At 36.5% G+C, this 18,684-nt stretch overlaps 3 protein-coding genes across 5 annotated transcripts in view; 2 read left to right on the forward strand and 1 right to left on the reverse strand.

Annotated features, from left to right (window-relative positions):
* Positions 1-3,078, forward strand: part of LOC137405960 (uncharacterized) — a 30,199-nt gene extending 27,121 nt beyond the window's left edge. For 2 of the 3 annotated variants that reach the window (XM_068092443.1, XM_068092444.1), the window contains exons 15-17: positions 640-669; positions 1,698-1,865; positions 2,108-3,078. In XM_068092443.1, the coding sequence (XP_067948544.1) occupies positions 640-669; positions 1,698-1,865; positions 2,108-2,753 (844 nt within the window). In that variant the 3' untranslated portion in view covers positions 2,754-3,078. The remainder of the gene's footprint in view (positions 1-639; positions 670-1,697; positions 1,866-2,107) is intronic. The other variant, XM_068092446.1, reaches the window with a different exon arrangement.
* A 475-nt stretch (positions 3,079-3,553) lies between these two features.
* On the forward strand, positions 3,554-14,199 carry LOC137406042 (uncharacterized). The gene is made up of 10 exons (XM_068092561.1): positions 3,554-3,691; positions 4,352-4,412; positions 4,536-4,608; positions 6,273-6,769; positions 7,119-7,209; positions 8,337-8,492; positions 9,282-9,486; positions 10,676-10,742; positions 12,870-13,002; positions 13,680-14,199. Exons 1-10 carry the CDS (start codon positions 3,647-3,649, stop codon positions 13,867-13,869), a joined length of 1,518 nt encoding a protein of 505 aa, XP_067948662.1. The 5' UTR covers positions 3,554-3,646; the 3' UTR covers positions 13,870-14,199.
* A 473-nt stretch (positions 14,200-14,672) lies between these two features.
* Positions 14,673-18,684, reverse strand: part of LOC137406668 (structural maintenance of chromosomes protein 4-like) — a 51,889-nt gene continuing 47,877 nt past the window's right edge. Inside the window, exons 23-25 of the mRNA XM_068093279.1 lie at positions 18,560-18,678; positions 18,253-18,436; positions 14,673-15,313 (exon numbers count right to left, since the gene is read on the reverse strand). Coding sequence (XP_067949380.1) covers positions 15,152-15,313; positions 18,253-18,436; positions 18,560-18,678 — 465 coding nt within the window. The 3' untranslated portion in view covers positions 14,673-15,151. The remainder of the gene's footprint in view (positions 15,314-18,252; positions 18,437-18,559; positions 18,679-18,684) is intronic.

The following is an 18,684-nucleotide window of genomic DNA, read 5'->3' on the forward strand; positions in this document are numbered from 1 at the left end:
AGACATCAAGTTTGCCGTGAGACATCAAGTGTGCCGTGAGACATCAAGTTTGCCGTGAGACATCAAGTGTGCCGTGAGACATCAAGTGTGCCGTGAGACATCAAGTTTGCCGTGAGACATCAAGTATGCCGTGAGACATCAAGTGTGCCGTGAGACATCAAGTGTGCCGTGAGACATCAAGTGTGCCGCGAGACATCAAGTTTGCCGTGAGACATCAAGTGTGCCGTGAGACATCAAGTGTGCCGTGAGACATCAAGTATGCTAATAAAGTGCAGAGAATAAGGATGAGCGCAATTATTTGAAAATGCTCGAAAATGGTCGATTTCCTCAGGTGTTAGAATGTTGGACCAAACTGAAAATTTCGACTTTAAATCCTCTAATGATGCGATATGTTTTCGCAACTTCCAGCCGTGGTTCGGTGGGATGAACACTGCTCTTACTATAGTAAAGATGAGAGTGAAGAGTACTTTGCACTTTACTGTATCTCTACTAAATAGCTACAGATACAAATAATTAATAATATTCTAAACGCAGAACTCTAAATAAACTATGTTTCCTGTATGGCAACTGTTTGAACTTTTTCGTAACTAGAAACAAAAGAATAATGCCTGTCTAGCATTTCTTGACTTTTTTTCACAGCTCGGACAGTTTTCCTCTTCTAGCAATCCCGTAAGTTCGCTGTTATGTGACCTCGTAAAGTACACCTAGTGGTCATGTGACCTCATGACACGCATGAAAAAGTAATGTGCTCTCACCCCATGCATGAAACAGTCATGTGACCTCATGAGACAGTCATGCATGAAACAGTCATGTGACCTTATGACACGCTTGAAACAGTAATGTACTCTCATCCCATGCATGAAACAGTCATGTGATCTCAAAACTGCAAACAGCTTTCAGCTAAGTTAACCCGCTGCAGGCAGGTGTCTAGTGATTAACCTGTTTTATATATGTTCATGTTGTGTAAAGCAATATTTACTAGTGTTGCGGCTTAAAAATGGATTGTTGTACACGCTTGCTATTTGTATATAAGTCATACTTATAGGTCAAGGACATCCTCTAAGTGTATATAGAGGCATAAATACATATATATGACATGGCTTTCAGCCAGTTATATAGTTTTTGTAGTTTTTGTCTAATGCTAATTTTTAAAACAATCAATTTTCGTTGATTGTTTAGCATATGACACTATGTGTCATATGCTAAACAACACATAGTGTCATATTTTACAATATGTGACACTATGAGCCATATATTGTAAAATATGATACTGATAGTGTCATATAGGACTGTGACACATATGACACTATCAGTGTCATATTTGTCACAGTCATATATGACACTATGTGTCATATATGACTTTGACACATATGACACTGATAGTGTCATATGTGACTGTGACACATATGACACTATCAGTGGCATATGCGTCAAAGTCATATATGACACTGTGTCATATATGACTGTGACACATATGGCACCGATAGTATTACTGGTGTCACAGTCGTTTATAATTAGGAGATGAATTGAACAAAATTGCAAAATTCAAATTGCAAAAGTGTTAAGAATCATAATATGCTAGGACTCTTAATTTAGACTCGTATACCGATGGTTCAGAAATATGTCAAAGTGACCTATTAACCAATCTTCTGTATCACAATATATATTCAGTTTTGGTTTTTCATTCTCTTCAACAGCGAGTATAGAGCCCTCATTAATCAGCTCTCTTCAACTGGCTCCCATAACCAAAGCACCTTGATAGATACATCAGCAGAAGTGCACCCTGTACCTCATACCACACCTGTAGAGAACACAAGTCATGAGTTGTCTCCGCTTGTGTCCCCTGATGCTATCAATGGCCAGAGGTAAGCTTTGCTAAGTTGACTGTTGGTCTTTTCTTACCTTTTTTTAGCTTCAGTTTCACACCTGTTTGAATAGATCACGAGTTCACTAGCCGTTTAAGATGTATGTTTAGGGAAAGCTCAAATTTTATGAGAACTTTTCACATAAAAATATATTTTCTACATTTCTAGTGTTCATAAAACGTGTTAACAAATTCATCTACCTTGAAAATCAGTATTTAGCTCTGCGCTTTTGATTCTACCAGGTCACCATGTTTAGATGATGGGTACAACTCATTGGCCAACACTGGCTCAACGCAATCAAATCTTTCCTCTCGAGACAGAGAGCCGCCCACAACCCAAAGACTCAACCAAATTAAGGAGCGACCAGGTTCCTCTGATCGTTCCTCTTCAATAGATAATAGAACTCCGCAGCGCCCCAGCTCTCATAACTGCAGTATTGCTTCTCCACAGCAGGGGAAGCAGAGTTCATGCCGTGGCAGCACTCCATATGCAGCGAATGAGCTGCAACTATCGCATATCACCTGTCCATTAAACAAACCGGATGGTGAGAGTGATGAGGAATGCTCGCTACCCCAGCGTGATCCTTACTTTGTCAATCATTCTTGCCCAACCAGTCATTCAACAACTCTGGAACCACCCCTAAACTTTGCTGACTCTAAAGCTATGTTGAGTTTATCTAGCAAACCTCGAGAACCACCGGGCTTACTGCATGTGAGAAAAGCAGATGACACAATCATGTCAAATTCTAACACCACATCTGACAGCTATGAGTATGACGATTACCTGCCACCGCCTGTCACGAGTAGTCACAGTTCAACGCCATCCGATCCCTCCTGGTGTCAACCTCCAATCGCGGAGGAGAATTTAACAGATGTTCATGCATTATAAGTCTTTAATTTTTTATAATTATTTTTGGTATATTTATCGGAGAAATGCTAGAAAACTAAGCAATCTCAGTCTCTAATCTGTTGGAATTTAGAGTCGCAGATACAGAGTCGAATTATCGCGACTGAAATGTCTTCACCATCATTCTCCCTTTTATTTATTAAAATGTATATACTTTTACACCGGTTGTATGACAGCTAGTTAAAAGATCTACAATTTTTTATACCTCATGTTTTTCATTATTGCAATAGTAAAAATCGATAACACATTTTCAAACCACTACTGAATAAGAAATTTATGTACCAAAGAAAGAAATACAACATTTGCAAATCGTTTACTATTTTTGTTTTAATGTACACATTTACTGCCCTACGTCATGTGCAGCGCTATGTCATGTGCAACGCTACGGTGCTGCGCTGTTCACACCTGTCTTACCGCTGTCTTATCTGTTCTGCGTCTGTAAGCTCTGACATTTGACCTTGGTTCCTAGTACATAAGCACGGACAGTTTGGTTACTTATGACATGAGATTGTTTCCTTTTGGTTAGACTAGCGATGATTCAGCCGTCACAAGGTGTGCGCTAAGTTATCACCTATCACCTGTTCCCACTGCGGGGAGTAGTCAAATGGCCCTACTCTGTGGTGACTGTCCTTAACAAGTCTATGTATTCTGCCTGTTCCTAATAAAATATTATATTGCCAATGATTGAAAGCAGTTGCTGTTAATATAAACAAACACCATGTTGCTCAACCGGAGAATGGAACTAGATCCTTCCAAGGTGCATGACCTGTAGACCTGTTGACTCCGAAAGCAGCACCGTTGAGTTATAAAACTAGCAGTCAGCTCAGAAGTGTGACACACAGGTATTTAGGAGGGGCAGCAAAGCAACAAGAGAAATGAAAGTCTTAGGGTTAATCTGCTTTCTTCTCATAGCAGGGCTGGTGGGTACTACCTTATATGGTCACTAAAATATATTACAGAGCTTGTACCACATATGTGGACTAGAACTTCATTTCTGTTGATTTTCTTCCTGATTAGTATGAACTCTGTCAACGTAAAAAAATTTTCTCTTCTTAAAGCAAACCTCATCGCATAAGTCAGCACTCACCTTGAGAAAAGCCTACATTATGGAAAATTCAATGATGCTGGGTTAATGCTTAGTTTAACAAACTTGAAAGTTGCGCCAGTCCACTAGCCTCGAGCCTAATTTGAAGATACTAAACACTAGCATTGTGTAGGGAGCAGCCGTGATTCTGTGGTTAGCCGCTGGCATACAATCAGGAGGTCAGGGGCTTGAATCTCAGAAGGACCATTAGTGGTATTAGGAAGGGCATCCAGCCACAATTGCCCTTGTGTAGATGGTCACAGTATATCTAGTTCCAGGGGGTATACTATTTGCTTTGGCGAGCCCTAAAAGGGAGAGTCTAATAGAAGCAAATACACTAGTATAGTTTAACAATGATGTTATTGATATTAATAAGAACTGAATTCTTTTGATCTGTCATGTTTCTTATTTCTGTAAATGGTTTTATTTAAGGGCCGTTAGATCTTCCTAACTGGCTAATTATTTCTATGTTTAATTTGTTCCTGTTGCTGATTAGATTTGTACAGCTCAGGGAAAGAAGGAGAGAAACAAGCCAGCTGATAGGAGTTTGTTTAAAGGTAAGAGAGACAGCCATGACACGGGTAGTCTGGTTTCAGTCAGCGACTCAATCTTTATCACTCGTATATAATAATATAATACGTAATATATCTAGACTGTACATATATAATATCTGAACACAGGCAATAAGAATAGACAAGGTGGACTAGAGGAAGGAGACTATTCGGGTAACCAAGTTTCAAGGTCTATGAACAGGTATGCATGTCTATGTCTTGGTCTATCTTTATGTCTATATGTATATATGTCCATGTCTATATGTATATATGTCCATGTCTATATAAATATATGTCTACTAGGTGCATGCCCGAGTAATAAAAAAGTCTTGGGACAAAAATTTATTTTTATTTAACATTTACCATGCTAACTTTTAAACTTCATATCATGAGAAATGTGTTTTTTTTGCGCAGTTCAAATAAATTAAGAGAAAAAATAAAACAACTGTAAAGGTTTTCCAACTTTTGAAACAACTGTAACTTTTAAACTTCATATAATGAAAGAAGTGCTTTGGTGAAATATATTAGGAGGAAAAATAAAATTGTAATGGTGTTTAAATGTAAGTGTGAAATCATTCTCAAGTAATGGCTAAATACAGTCTGCTTTGTTATGATTACAATGAAAAATTGTTTGGTATACAATTATACGACTTTAGTTTGTTTCAGTGTTGGCATCATAAGGCAAATATATCGTATAGAGTGGTATAGAACCCAAGTAATTATCTAATGCAAACACCTGGTAAAAATAATCAAAACCACCATCCTTAAGCAATAGCAACAAAACAATATGTTAACCTTAGTAAGTATAGTTACCTATAATAACTTCAGTGCATTTTGAGGTTATGATGTGCATGAAAATGTAACATTACAATGTACTACGCGCAGAGTGTACCGTGGAGAGTTTTCACCTTCGAGACAGATGTGTGACATATATGCTGAGTCTAATTTAAATAAATTTAGCTTCCTAAACACATGCTTAAAAAAGTTTTGGTATGTATTTTAGTAAACTTCTAACTAAAGTTTTATCACTTATCTGTTTGCGAATCCGTTTTTACCATAAAGGATAACGCTGAACTCGCCATGACGAGCAATGTATACCTTCTAATAATGTATATAATCAGTACACAAATCGTCAACGTTTAATTTCGAGAAATTTTTTTGTTGATATCAATGGCGCGAAAACAATTTGCTCTAGTATGGCGAGAACGAAAAAGCATCGTGTTTTATAGAGTTAGGTGAAAAATATTTTATAACAGGGGCATCGTAACCCGTAGGCGCATTGTATCAATTAATACATCATTTAGCGTGTGAAATCGGAAAAAGGGTGTACATACAGTATATAGAAAGAGCGATGGTATCGTAAAAACTTTTGTAGACTTGTGGTTAGATATTTGGTTTCAACAAAAATGCGGGTGCAATCTTCATGAGTTCAAATCCAGCGCGATGCAAGCTTTTCGTTCCAAAATTTTAATAGCTATAGTCTGAGACACCGAAGTGCACAATAACAGAATGACAGACACAAACACTGAGAATTATATATAAATGTCTGTATGCGTCTATGTCTGTATGTTTACATCTGTATGTCCATTCACATCAGTATCATCATATACTATCATATGAAGTTTTAGGCATCTGACGGGCCATCTTTGAGTAAATTTGCCATCAATCTATGCTGTTTAAAACAGTTTCTAGATTCTAATAAAGTTTTGACATATGTAAAATATTGGTATGTCTATCACATACAAATTATTCAGAAAATGAGAGTTCCTGTAGTAAATTCAAGGTACCAACTTTTTATTATAATGTAAAACTTTGGTTAAGGCCAACTTTTCATAAACCGGAGACGTTATAGCTTTTACTGAATAGGTGGTCACGATGGTACCAGACGAAATCGGATGATTCAATGGGGGATCAGGAGGAGACTGGATGGCAAAACTGGGGAAGAAATTTCAAAGACAGCCACAGAAAGTGGTGGGACAGACAGACAGACAGCAGCAGGAAGTGGTGGAACAGGAAGAATGGGAGGTTTAACAGATGGTTTGAAAACAGTGAGAGTGTTGAAAATATCGATTCTAGCGAGAAATCGGCTGAGAATGGTTTCTGGTTTTCAGTTGGTTCAAGAAAAACTAAACATTCTCAAGAATCGGAGGACAACTCCGACAGCGCAGAGAGTCATGAGAAACATTGGAAAGGTCCATCATGGAAAAACTGGTGGAAGGGTTCTGAGAGTGAAAGCGAATCTTCATCGATGTCTTCTGAGGAAGATTATTCATGGGAAAGAATAACTGTGGGATGGTGCGAAAGATGGTGTCAGAAATGGGCTTCGAGTCAAAAAAACTTTTATCAGCTGTTTTCATTGACAGGTAAAGAGAGTTTATTCATAGAAAAATGTAAATAAACACTTATATATGTTATATATTACTTTATTGGCAATAAAATGATATCTAATATGTATAAATGTTCAACATTTAAAGTTTTAGTGTCGCATCGTTACAACAAAGCTTAGCAATATCAAAGTATTTTTTCAGCATTTAAAAGCTTTTGAAATTTTATTAGCGTGCTTTATAGGTACAACTAAAAACTAACTGACACATTGCTAGACTATAAACAGTGTAATAGTGGACTCACTGTTATACTGTTCTCTTATGTACGTAGCATAGCTGTTCCTGTTTGATATGGATTTGCTAGATAAACTAAATATTATATTTACAGGTTTACTAAGGCGGCCCAGCAATAAAGATAGAAGTGAAATGATACTGGACAAGTGCAAGCAGGTTGTAAGCTGGAGTGGCATCATGTGCAGGTAGCCAGTATAGGCTTTACTTGTCATAGCCTAGCAACTATAGCATAGAAAGTAACTGATTTCCTATTTGGCTTTCATAAGCAATTCTTAATCGTCACTGCTGCAATTATTAATATTTTCACCTTTATAACGGCTTGTGTTCTTTTCGCTCGCACGCCTTTATAACGACTCGACTTAGTATTGATAGAAAAACATTTATCACGGATTACAGATGTAACAGATCAAACTAAAGTTTTGCCACAATAGATTTAGGATACATGTATTGGATTATTCTTTTGCCAAAATAACAGGCCAGTTAGTTTTTTTTCACTCAGAAGTCACAACATAATATCACGAGTTTCAAATTTTATATTTTCAGTTTAGGATGGTTGGAAACAAAGATAGTAAACTGCGACCTAAATGAATTTTTGCAATGCAAAGTAAAATTCTTCAACGTTGGGCCTCAGTTATATCTGATAGCTATATTATAATTTTAGAGAATAGGGGTCTGTGTTTAGGTCAGCTACAAAAATGATAGCATTCTACTTCTGCATGCGGTTTCACTAAACTGAAAAAAATATTGAACACAGCTTTTGTTTTTCAAATGCATTGATTCTTATGACAAAATTTCTGCTGATTCTAAAAAGCATCAAAAATACCTAATGTAAGTCAGCTAAGATTTTTAATCATGAACTAATTGCATCAGAATGAGAAACAAACTTTATTGTGAAAGAGTTAATCTCTTTGCAACGTTGAGGATGTTTTAGACAAAGGTTACTTTCAGATTACTTACACTCAGTCCTCTGAGAGTATGCGTTGCGCAATAGTTGAGACAACAAATCTTGGAGTTACCCTCTCTCTCTCGATTTTGGACCACAATCATCAAAAGCTACTGCCATTTCTCAACTGTAAGGGGTGCCATACGAGCACCCCTTAAGCATAGTAACACAATTTTTTTAGCTCGTTTTTACTAACCACAAATAGCTGGTTATAAGTTGGGCTGCATTGTGAAACCTATTGCTTGATTCACCTTGGACAAAAATCCTCTACAGTTTTTACCTTGTTGAGAAAAATAATCTCCATGTTTGAATCAAGTCTACTATCTTTTGGATAACAGATCACATTTGGAGTTATATTTACTGTAACAGTTACAATGAGAGCCAGGTGAACACAACAGACCCTTATGAAAGCAATGCAACGGCTACAACGCAGGAGCCAATGACCACCACCTATCAGGATTCGAGGACTTGCAGAAGTAACATGGACTGTGGTTCAGATGAATGTTGTGCTTTGACAGCGAGACGGTAGGACTATAAAATAATAAAAGCCCTCAATTTTTTTCAGCAACTCATGCTAGTATGTGACAAGGTAGACTAGTTTTAGAGAAGTTGTAATCTGCAATATACATGGAGTTATCTGACCATGTGTCAGAAGACTAAGAAAGTAAACTGTTTGAGATAAAAATGCAAAAGTCTTATTTTAGATGCAGAAAAAATATGGCATTTTACTATTTGTTTTTACTAAAACTATGGCTGGAAACGTGTGACACGTAGAAGTTGTGTGCCCACACATATGGCTATAGACTTATACATAAGCCTTAACCAACCCATATAAGGAATGTCATAATGATGATACAAATCTAGTTGTATGTACATTATAACGCACACACATCGATTGTGCGTAGAACATGACTATACTAAGCGTCATACAACTTTTTACATTCTTGCCTAACTATCGCCTGTATGCATGGTCCACACCAGGTTATCGTATTGATGCCTAAATAGCTAGTACAAATAATTGAAACCTTGTAACAAGATATTTGTTTTTAGGACATTCACCTTTACAAAATCTTTGATATAACTGATGCAATTTATAACACAATTAGACACATCTTTAAATATTATTTTCAATAAATAAAATTATTAAGATATAAACATAATTATTTTACAACTAAACACATAGTAGTCAATAAACATGTGATGCTTTCCATGTTGCTGTTCCTTTAGTAATATATATCTTTGATTTTTTCGCCTAAAAGTGCATGAGATAGATGTCATGTACTTGAGGCCTTGACCTAGTGCGTAATCTTGTAGAGGTGTATCAGGGTTATTTTGCACGGGATACAGCAAAGAAGGGGAATATTGTACAAAGCCAGAGTACTGGTCAGAAAATCAGCAGCAAGTGCTGCCAAGTGATTCCTGTCCATGTCGATCAGGTCTTGAGTGTGTCAGCAGATATAACTCGATGTGGAAGATTGTTGGATTATATCGTGGAGACAAATCCTACACCAAGCCATACGTAAGGAAATTTACAGCGGTATCACTATACGGACTGCTGAAGCTTTGTGTTGCAGTAAACATTGTAAGCAGGCCTTGTGCAACATGATACATGGGCCTCGTAATAGTGTGCATAACTAACCTAAGGTCACATAAGGTCACATAAGGTCACCTAAGGTCACATAAGGTTACATAGCATTATAAAGTCATGAAGACAGCAAATCGGTGGACATGATTTTCATTATTGAGAGTTTAAAAAGAGTTTGAGCAGTGCATAAAATATTTTAGCCCTTTAGCAGTTGTCCTCTCATTCTCACCCTGTAACCTGATGCTTAATTAGTCGTTATGCTAGCCCTGGTTCAGAGTTTCAGACCAGTATCGTACGTTCATGGATGACACCTTATTGCATCCTGCAGAAAGATATGTCGTTACAAGCACAATTGATAGCTACACCATGTTTTTACTTTCCACTGGCAGAACACGCAATGAGTCTGAGATTACGCTGTGCACTCGATTCACATCAATCCTAGCGTAGCGAGCCCACGACTATACAAGACCGAGCTGAACAATGCTCTTGTGTGTTGCACGCAGAATTTAGCTGCGTAATCCTGTGATTTCATAGTTATTTGGTACACATCAATCACACACCTGCGTAAGCTTGCATAACAGGGGGCAGCACCTCGCATGCTATACATATGTTATTGATCTGAACCAGGTTTGACCACAAAAGCTGCGTTACTAAATTTTGAATTTTTTTGAGATTTTGAATTGTTTACGATGATAGAACAAGTTTTTAGCGCAGCCTTGAACAATAATTAAAAATTAAAGATTTCAGTCAAACCATATCAACTGAGCCAAGAAATACCATTAAACATTTACTTCCGATCAAATCAATGGATGAGTTTTTCAAAGCTGTAAAAGAGAAAAAACTTGTATGTTGGAAGAAAGTTCCAACATACAAGTTTTTAAAACAAATTTTCATGTACAAGTGAAAAAGCTGGAAAAGACTATAAATAAAATAAAAAATATTAAAATTATGAGAATATATGAAGTAAAACAGTTCAAAATTTCTTTGGTAAAACTAAATTGAGTTTTTTTAACACTTCTGTTTTCAACTTAAGCATTATCGAATTTAGAGTTCTGCTCTGCATATCTTCCGTCTCACCCAGGGTCTGAGAACCATTCAAGCTAGTCAATTCTAACAATTTTAGGAAATAATTGGAGTCTGCAGCGTGGAGAGAAGCTATGAAACAACTCCAGCTGAAATCTCTAGTAGTGGTGAGTATATGCTATTAAAAAGTGTTCAACCATCAATATCAAGCCGAGTTGGTTTTGTTGTGAGAAAGTATAATGCAAAGCAAAATAATTTTTATTGGGTATTTAAAGCAAATTAGAATCAGCTGCTGGACCGTTCGCTATCTATTGTCTTTATAAGAGCATCTCAAAATTGAAAAGCACACTTTTTGCTGTTCTTCCCTAGACAAGCTTTTCATTTCAGCACATGTGTCAAACACATGTATTTGACACAGTTGTTTGACACGTGTCAAACAAATGTGTCAAATTCATGTGTCAAACACATGTATTTGACACATTTGTTTGACACGTGTCAAACAAATGTGTCAAAAAGTATCTTAGTTCTTAGATGAAACAATTTGCTTACAACCAAGTTAATTACATCATAGCGATAAACTGTTCAAGCATTAGCTGTTCTAGACGTAAAAAAGCTCAGAGATTACGGAGAGAATGCATAGAAAGTTTGCATTTTATGAGCCTTACTTATGGGTCCATCAAACACTCATCAGAAAGTTAAAGAATAGCGAGACGAGGCTTTTTAAGGAGGAGTTTGTGGAGAAAAAGATTACTGGAGCGCTTCTCTCAGAAAAAATAACTGAGGAATCAAAATAAGATGCTCGATTTTTGTCAAAGATCATGGTCAGACACTTTTGTCAGACATCGTTATTAAAGTGCACAAACTGTTTTAGTAAGCTGGTCATGTGTGTGTTGACCAGATACAGTCTTCAGTTCATGTAAAACATTCTGCGATTGGCTGATGATTGAACTACGGGGTCAGCTCTTGACTCGTGAATAACTCATCACGAGTACCTTGGCATTCGCTTCATAATGTTTGCTGTGTACCTGCTTTATAAATAGTGGGTGTTTATAGTCACAATCAGAAAGTACCAAATACAATTATATTGGAAACTGTTTTTAACATGGAAGTAACACATATGACATACATGTATGTGTTACTATGTCACATATGTCATACGCTCCCTGCGACACTGAGCTTTAATGTGAAAGGGCGGTCTTATTTCTTATAAACGGTCAGGGTGTTTGATGGATGTCCTCGTATATCACGCTTCCCTTGTGAAAAGAGTCCAGAAAGTTTAATCATGCTGCATTATAGAAACATCACAAGATAAGATGCAACAAACTTACTTTTATTTATTATTAACACAATTCAATCTCAGATTAAATAAAAAGTGTGTGACACAAAAGGAAGCATTTTATGCTTAGATCAAGAATGTTGAAAATAATTACTATATAAGAATATATTTTGTTATTTTATGTCATATTGTATTATATTTGGTTATATATATTATATTGTACCGTATTGTACTATACCATACTGTATTATTATATTATATGATATTGCATTATAGAAGATTGTATTATATGATCTTTGGTTATATTGCATCATATGATTATATACTAGTAGCCAAGCATGTCCCTGAGCAGTGAGAGGTCATCATGTAATAATTATGTGCACAATTATTCGTAAATGTGGAAAGGTTGTTGAGTGGCAGAGATGGCAGCATGCCTGATGGAAAATCCAGATATCTGGGTTTGATTCTCGCGCAGTGCTATCTTTTTTATTAAAGCTCTTAGCGTGGCTTCGGACATATGGACACAGCTCTTATTATAGTAAAGATTATGTAATTATATTATATAATCAACTAGCCTAAATATCCTTAGGTTCATGTTTAATAGTTTCAGCTTATTTTTATGATTTTACTAACTGCAAGTCTGCAACAATTGTGCCTTGATCTGCTTTGTAAAGTTTTATGAAAATACGCATTGTAATACCTTTAATTCAGAAAGAGAAATATGTCCTTGTCTTCTGTCTGTTTTATGAATTATTGTTAAGTTAAAATTTCACACTAACAGCTTTTGGGTTTTCTGTCAGAAATGCTCAAAACAGTTTGATGCATTTTGAGAGTTGCCCGCTCTCAACAAATATCGCTACCATTTTCTGCTTTGCTTCTATCAATAACTGCTAACAAACAGCTTTTTAAACAAACAAATTCCAAAACCAACATAGATAGTCCTATTATCCCTTTAGCAGTTAATACAAATATTATATATTATATTAATACACTGATATTATAAATGATTCTATTGCAGGAACCGATGGACTCGAGGCTAACATGACAACAACACAAGTCGCCACCCCTCCTGTACCTGAAGGTAACAGTACAGAGCCTTCAACACCCTGCAGTAGTCACCTCGACTGTCCTTTCTTTCAATGTTGCTCCAGGTGAGTCACCAGCACTGAATCTCAGGTTCTTTTTGTTAAGCTCTATTTTATTCTCAACATTATTTATTTATTTAAAAAACTAATATTGAGTAAAAACAAAGTCATGATAGTGAAAAGTAATAAATACAATGAATTTGTGAAATTTTTACTTTTACATTAACACTTTTGTATTTACTTCTTCTTCACTTTAAATTAAACGATTTAATGTAACACTTACGTTCACCAAGTTGTAGTGTAAGCGGAGTTGTATTCCCTCTTTTTTATCCCGAAATCCAACATGCTCATTGATAATTAAATGAAACAAATGATGACATTTATTTTGAATGAGTTCTAATAATCTATGCTATTGCACTAACTTCAAGGGAGGAAGGACAACCTGAGGTCAGCTTATTTAGTTACAGTATAAAAAAGTGTGAGCAAGTAAATTTTCAGGATACAGTTAGGGATTCCAGGATAAGTTGGCATACAGGATTAGCTACGAAAAAACATGGCTTAAAACAATACAGAAATCTATAGACAGAGGTGAAACATGGAAAAGTTAGAGTATTATGTGGTTATAATCAATAAAATTTAATCAGCTATATGCAAAGGAAGACAAACATGCATTTTGCGTGATAATTCACATCAAGTACGATATTAAGGTGGATTGACTCTCAATGACCTGATTTCTGTTATAGGACAGCACCCGGTGATGATCAGGATGGTATCTGCACACCCTTCTCTAGCCTTGGAGACTTGTGCATACCACAGGATGAGCTGTTCGTAACGAAAACCGTCGCTGCCTGTCCGTGTCAGGCCTTTTACAGTTGCCTTAGAACGAATGCGGATGTAGGTGGAGCTTATGGAGTATGCGCGACTGCCACGTAAACGTTGGCTTTTAGTGACACAGAAACTGCTGGTTATAATTGTAAGAACTAAAATGGGGCTCTATATTATTTTTATTAAAACATTTATTTCTACATATTACTCTTAGATCTAGTTCAACTTACTATATTCCTTTCGTAGTTGTCTTCCTAATATTTCCTTACACCCCACGTTTCCATGTTATATATACAATGTAGATAGCGTATAACCAAATACTCATTTTATTACATTGACGATACTACTCGTGTTTAATACTGACAAACTATAGAACTATGAGTTGTCTTCTCATCCGTGTTTATCCAATCTCCTAAATACATCGCTGACACTAACTGACAGGTGCCCTCAAAGCATTCACGGTGTGCGTTTGAAAGGTGTTAGAGTGCAACTGAAAATGGACATCCTTGAGCAAGCGAATAGTTATTAAAGATTGGCTGTATCCCTTAGCCTGTGATCTCTCTGTACGTGACTCAACTCAACAATATAAGCGCTAAAAAAGAACAATTGTGCTTGAGTCTTTTTTGAATAACTAATGACTTAATAGTAGGCAGAGAAAGCAGTAAAACTGATTGATAAACAGTAAAATCACATCAACTCAGGAACTAAATGTTTATGATCGATTAGCAGATATGGGGGAGACAATTGTAAGTGAAGCACTAGTCCTTGATCTATGAACTTGTTTCCTAGAAAGTGTTGATATCGATATGATGGTGACAGCTAATTCCTCAACTATTTAGCTTCAAGCCCAGCGTTGACAACAGTGAACACCGTAGCAATATCATCGACTAAAAGTGTATCGACTGAAGAGGTGAATGATAGCAATCTTTGTATTCGTATTAGAATTCCGGCATAAAATACACCAATGTCCATATATTGAGGAATAGATACCTAACCAAAGCAACATCGCAAACAGTAAAAACTCGATGACAGAAATGATGTTAAAACATTGGGTTAGTAGTTTATGTAATATGATATAATGAGGTGCAGAGGAAGTGAGAGTTTACTAAAAATAAAAAACACAAGAATTCGAGTTCTAGAATACATGTTTACGAATCCCTAAAGGCGATAGTTTTCGGTCTATCAAGAATATAAAATGAAAAAAATTAAGCCAAGCATGATGTAATAACAAAAAGTCGATAAATACTCCATCTGAGTCATGTCATAAGACAACAAAAACGAACCAGTGCTCTCTTACTCTCAATTTGCATGACACGATGCTTCGTGACAAGGGCGGCTCCGCTATCATTTACCAACTAGAGATAATGACAATACTTGTTCAGTGCTTGCATCACGCTTTACCTGGTATGGCAGCGAAGCCACTGTCCTTGACAGCAAGCACAACAGTTTTGGTCGCGTCATGCGTTTTATAGATGCCTACAAGTCGGTTTCCCTGCTCAAACATGTTGTCTCTCAATGAGATGATGATGAACTGAGCATTCTTTGTCCTGTCCTACGAAAGAATAGACGGCGAGTTAGATAAACGCTAACAGACAGTTTGAATGTTCCTGTTATTGGTTATTTTATTGATTAGTCAGTATTGATAAGCGAGAGTATTGAAATTTGACACATGTCAATAGTAACCGTTGACACATGCCATTATCAACTGTTGACACATGTCAGCGATAAAGTATTGACAGTAACCAGTATTAACATAAGCCAATAGTGACAATGTCAAAATTGATTCTTGAAATGTGAGCTCTTAGGATTTAATAAAAACATTATTATGAAGAATTATAGAATATATTACGTAAATATTCTATATAAACTACATGTACATATTAAACATATGCATAAAATTATAGGATATTACTATTTAGAATTACAGTGTACCCTCGAGATACGAGTACCCTGATATACGATTTTTTCACCTTACGAAGTCAAACATTGTGAGATCTTCACCTCGCTATACGAATTTTATTTCACCAAATGATTGTGAGAAAAGTTTCGCCCGAGTTAAAATTTGGCGGTCGGTGTGCTCATAACGCACGTCGAAATAAAAAAAGACACCGAAACATAGTGTGCCGAAAACATTTTCAGAACGTTTAGAAGAGACATGATCGACTTCTCTTATGTCAGAATTCTGCGTGGAAAATTTCGTGTAAAATACTCAAGGCAGAGGAAATATTAGCCTGTCTTGACAAGCTGTTGTTTTTGCGTAGTTGTCCCCCCGTCGAGCGGCGAGCAACAACAGCTTGTCACAAGACGTACTGCACCTGATGCATCAGCTGCACTTATAGGGAGTTGTTCTCTTCCGTCTACGCGGCTCGGCTGCGATGTTATTCCGGTCGCTCCATTGGTAATCATAACGGATTTCACACAAAAATTTATTTAGAAAAATTAAGATAAGAACGTTTAACTGGCGACCCCTCTCTGCAGTAAACTTTATTAGAATTTGAGAACTTAGGCAACAACAGCGACTAAACATGTCATTATTTGTGCGCTCAGTCAGTTTTATTTCTATTTTTGTATCAGTCAGTTTTATTTGTTCTTATGGATTTTATTTTGAGTTTATTTTATTCTCAAGTTCTACTAAAGTTTATCACAGAAACTGGTCTTTGGTTAAACGTTGTAATCTTGGTTTTTTTACATAAATTTTTGCGTTAAATCCCTTATGATTACCAATGGAGCGACCGACATAACATCGCGGCCAAGCCGCGTAGACGGAAGAGAACAACTCCCTATAAGTGCAGCTGATGCATCAGGTGCAGTACATCTTGTGACAAGCTGTTGTTGCTCGCCGCTCGACGGGGGGACAACTACGCAAAAACAACAGCTTGTCAAGACAGGCTAAGGAAATATTCATTTGTAGCGTTATAATATCTTTTACTATTAACTTTTAGTCAGCATACGTATATAACTAAGAGTATCTACATGTCATTCGTTAGCTATGGAATCTGAGCCTGCTACAAAACGAAGGAAAAATGATTTCTATGTCAACAAAGTTGGATGTCGTAAATAAGAAGGCACCTGTATTATTAACATAGTCAAGGAATATGATTGCAACCAATCAGCATTTGCAATTATTATTAAAACAAGAACTCCATCAAAGCAAGCACAAGAAGAAGCTTTCGACTGAAGATTTGAAGGAGTTAGAAGGCCATGCACGCGATCAGCATTCAAAAGGAGCAACCAATTAATAAGGGCGAAGAGGTAGAAGATACAGAAAAAAAAGTGGAATGGTACATTAAAACAATACATGTATAATATATATTATTTATCTCTTGTGTGCCACGTTTTTCATATTTTATTCAGTTTATTTGTTTCCTTTTGATTTTGTTTTATTTTCTTGTTTAACCATGTCTTTGCGGATGGGCTTGTTATCTCCTATGTGAATACAATTCATCGTATGTATGTAACTCATATAACTAGCTACTCAAGATGGTTGATGCATTCACATTACTTTCTGAAACTTGTTAAAGCCTTGTCCTTTAGTGTATAAATACGTACAAACTTTGTACGTATGGTTACATTGATTCTTGTGCACGTTTCATACAAGAAAAGCTACTGTAGCACCTTCTCTGGATCCTTCTACAAGCGTTAGCTAGCTAGCAGTTTTCTGCATTGCACCAGCATTTTTTCTTTTAAATCAGAAGAAAAATTGGACAGGACTAGACAACTTTCCTTCGCCTGCTAAAAATTCCATTTCATTACGTATTAAATTGACCTTCAAGTGTACAGCAACATAATTAACATTGATACGTTTTTACCTCCCCTCTGCTTTATTCGCTACATGTACCAGCTAAAGTCACGTTACTCCAAAGGTATGTACGTCCTGTATAATAGTAAATAAAATTTCATTTTTCTTTTCGGTAGCCATTAAATGGTCAGGTGTGTGAAAGGCCGCTTTCGATAACTGTATCGCTCGGCATTTCTTATTGAATTCTGGTTGAAAAAGGTTTCAGCCAGAAACGCTAAATTTTATAATGAAAGTGAAGACAGAAACTTATGAAGGGTAAAAATCTTGTGATAATAAGTTGAAATTCAGTAAACTAATTCAAAATACATACTAAAACATAAATTAACATACTATTTTGTTATTAATTTTCAATATGTACCGCATTTTTATAAAATTTTGGACGATTTTTACCTTGCATTTTTTCATTGTATAATTACAATGGTTTCTATACCCCGACATATGATTTTTCTCGCCATACGATGCCAGTCTTGGAACAGATTAACATCGTATCTCGAGGGTGCACTGTATCCACATTCAGACATTCAGGTATTACAAGTTTTTATTGCTAGTTAGTACTAAATATTAATATATCTCAGTAATGACTATTAACACCTGTCATTAATGACTGCAGACTCATGCCAGATTTAAAATTTGACATGCTATTAAAATGCCAGCATGGAGACTTGACCAGTATTGGCCACATAGTAAATTACCTTGATATAGTTGGCTACTATCGATACATTTTTAAAATCAAGCGCAGCATCAATCTCATCCATGACGTAGAGAGGGGTTGGCCGGTAGTGGTGCAGCGCGAAGACGAGGGCGAGAGAGCTCAGAGTCTTCTCTCCTCCTGACAAGTTGGATATATTCTTCCACGACTTCTTCGGTGGTCGAACGCTTTAAAGACACACAAGAAGCTAACAATGACTTTCACAAGAGGTACTTTCACCATAGTGAAACGTACAAGATGAAAAAGTAAACAATAGAATTTGGGGAGGAGGAAATCGCAATTGCGCCAACCTGAAGACGATGCCTTCAGAGAATGGATCCAGAGTATCGACAAGTTCTAGTTCTGCGTCTCCACCGAGAGTAATCATCTGGTACATTTCCTTGAGCTTACTGGTGATCAGAGAGAAACCCTACAA

The sequence above is a fragment of the Watersipora subatra genome, chromosome 10 (genome assembly GCF_963576615.1).
Source record: "Watersipora subatra chromosome 10, tzWatSuba1.1, whole genome shotgun sequence".
In the NCBI taxonomy this organism is placed as follows: domain Eukaryota; kingdom Metazoa; phylum Bryozoa; class Gymnolaemata; order Cheilostomatida; family Watersiporidae; genus Watersipora; species Watersipora subatra.

Excerpts from the sequence above, each read along its gene's own strand:
- LOC137406042 (XM_068092561.1), top strand. The coding sequence starts at position 3,647 with ATGAAAGTCTTAGGGTTAATCTGCTTTCTTCTCATAGCAGGGCTG. Across the intron at positions 4,413-4,535 it reads TGATAGGAGTTTGTTTAAAG|GCAATAAGAATAGACAAGGT; the intron begins GTAAGAGAGACA and ends ATCTGAACACAG. Across the intron at positions 13,003-13,679 it reads TTCTTTCAATGTTGCTCCAG|GACAGCACCCGGTGATGATC; the intron begins GTGAGTCACCAG and ends TTTCTGTTATAG.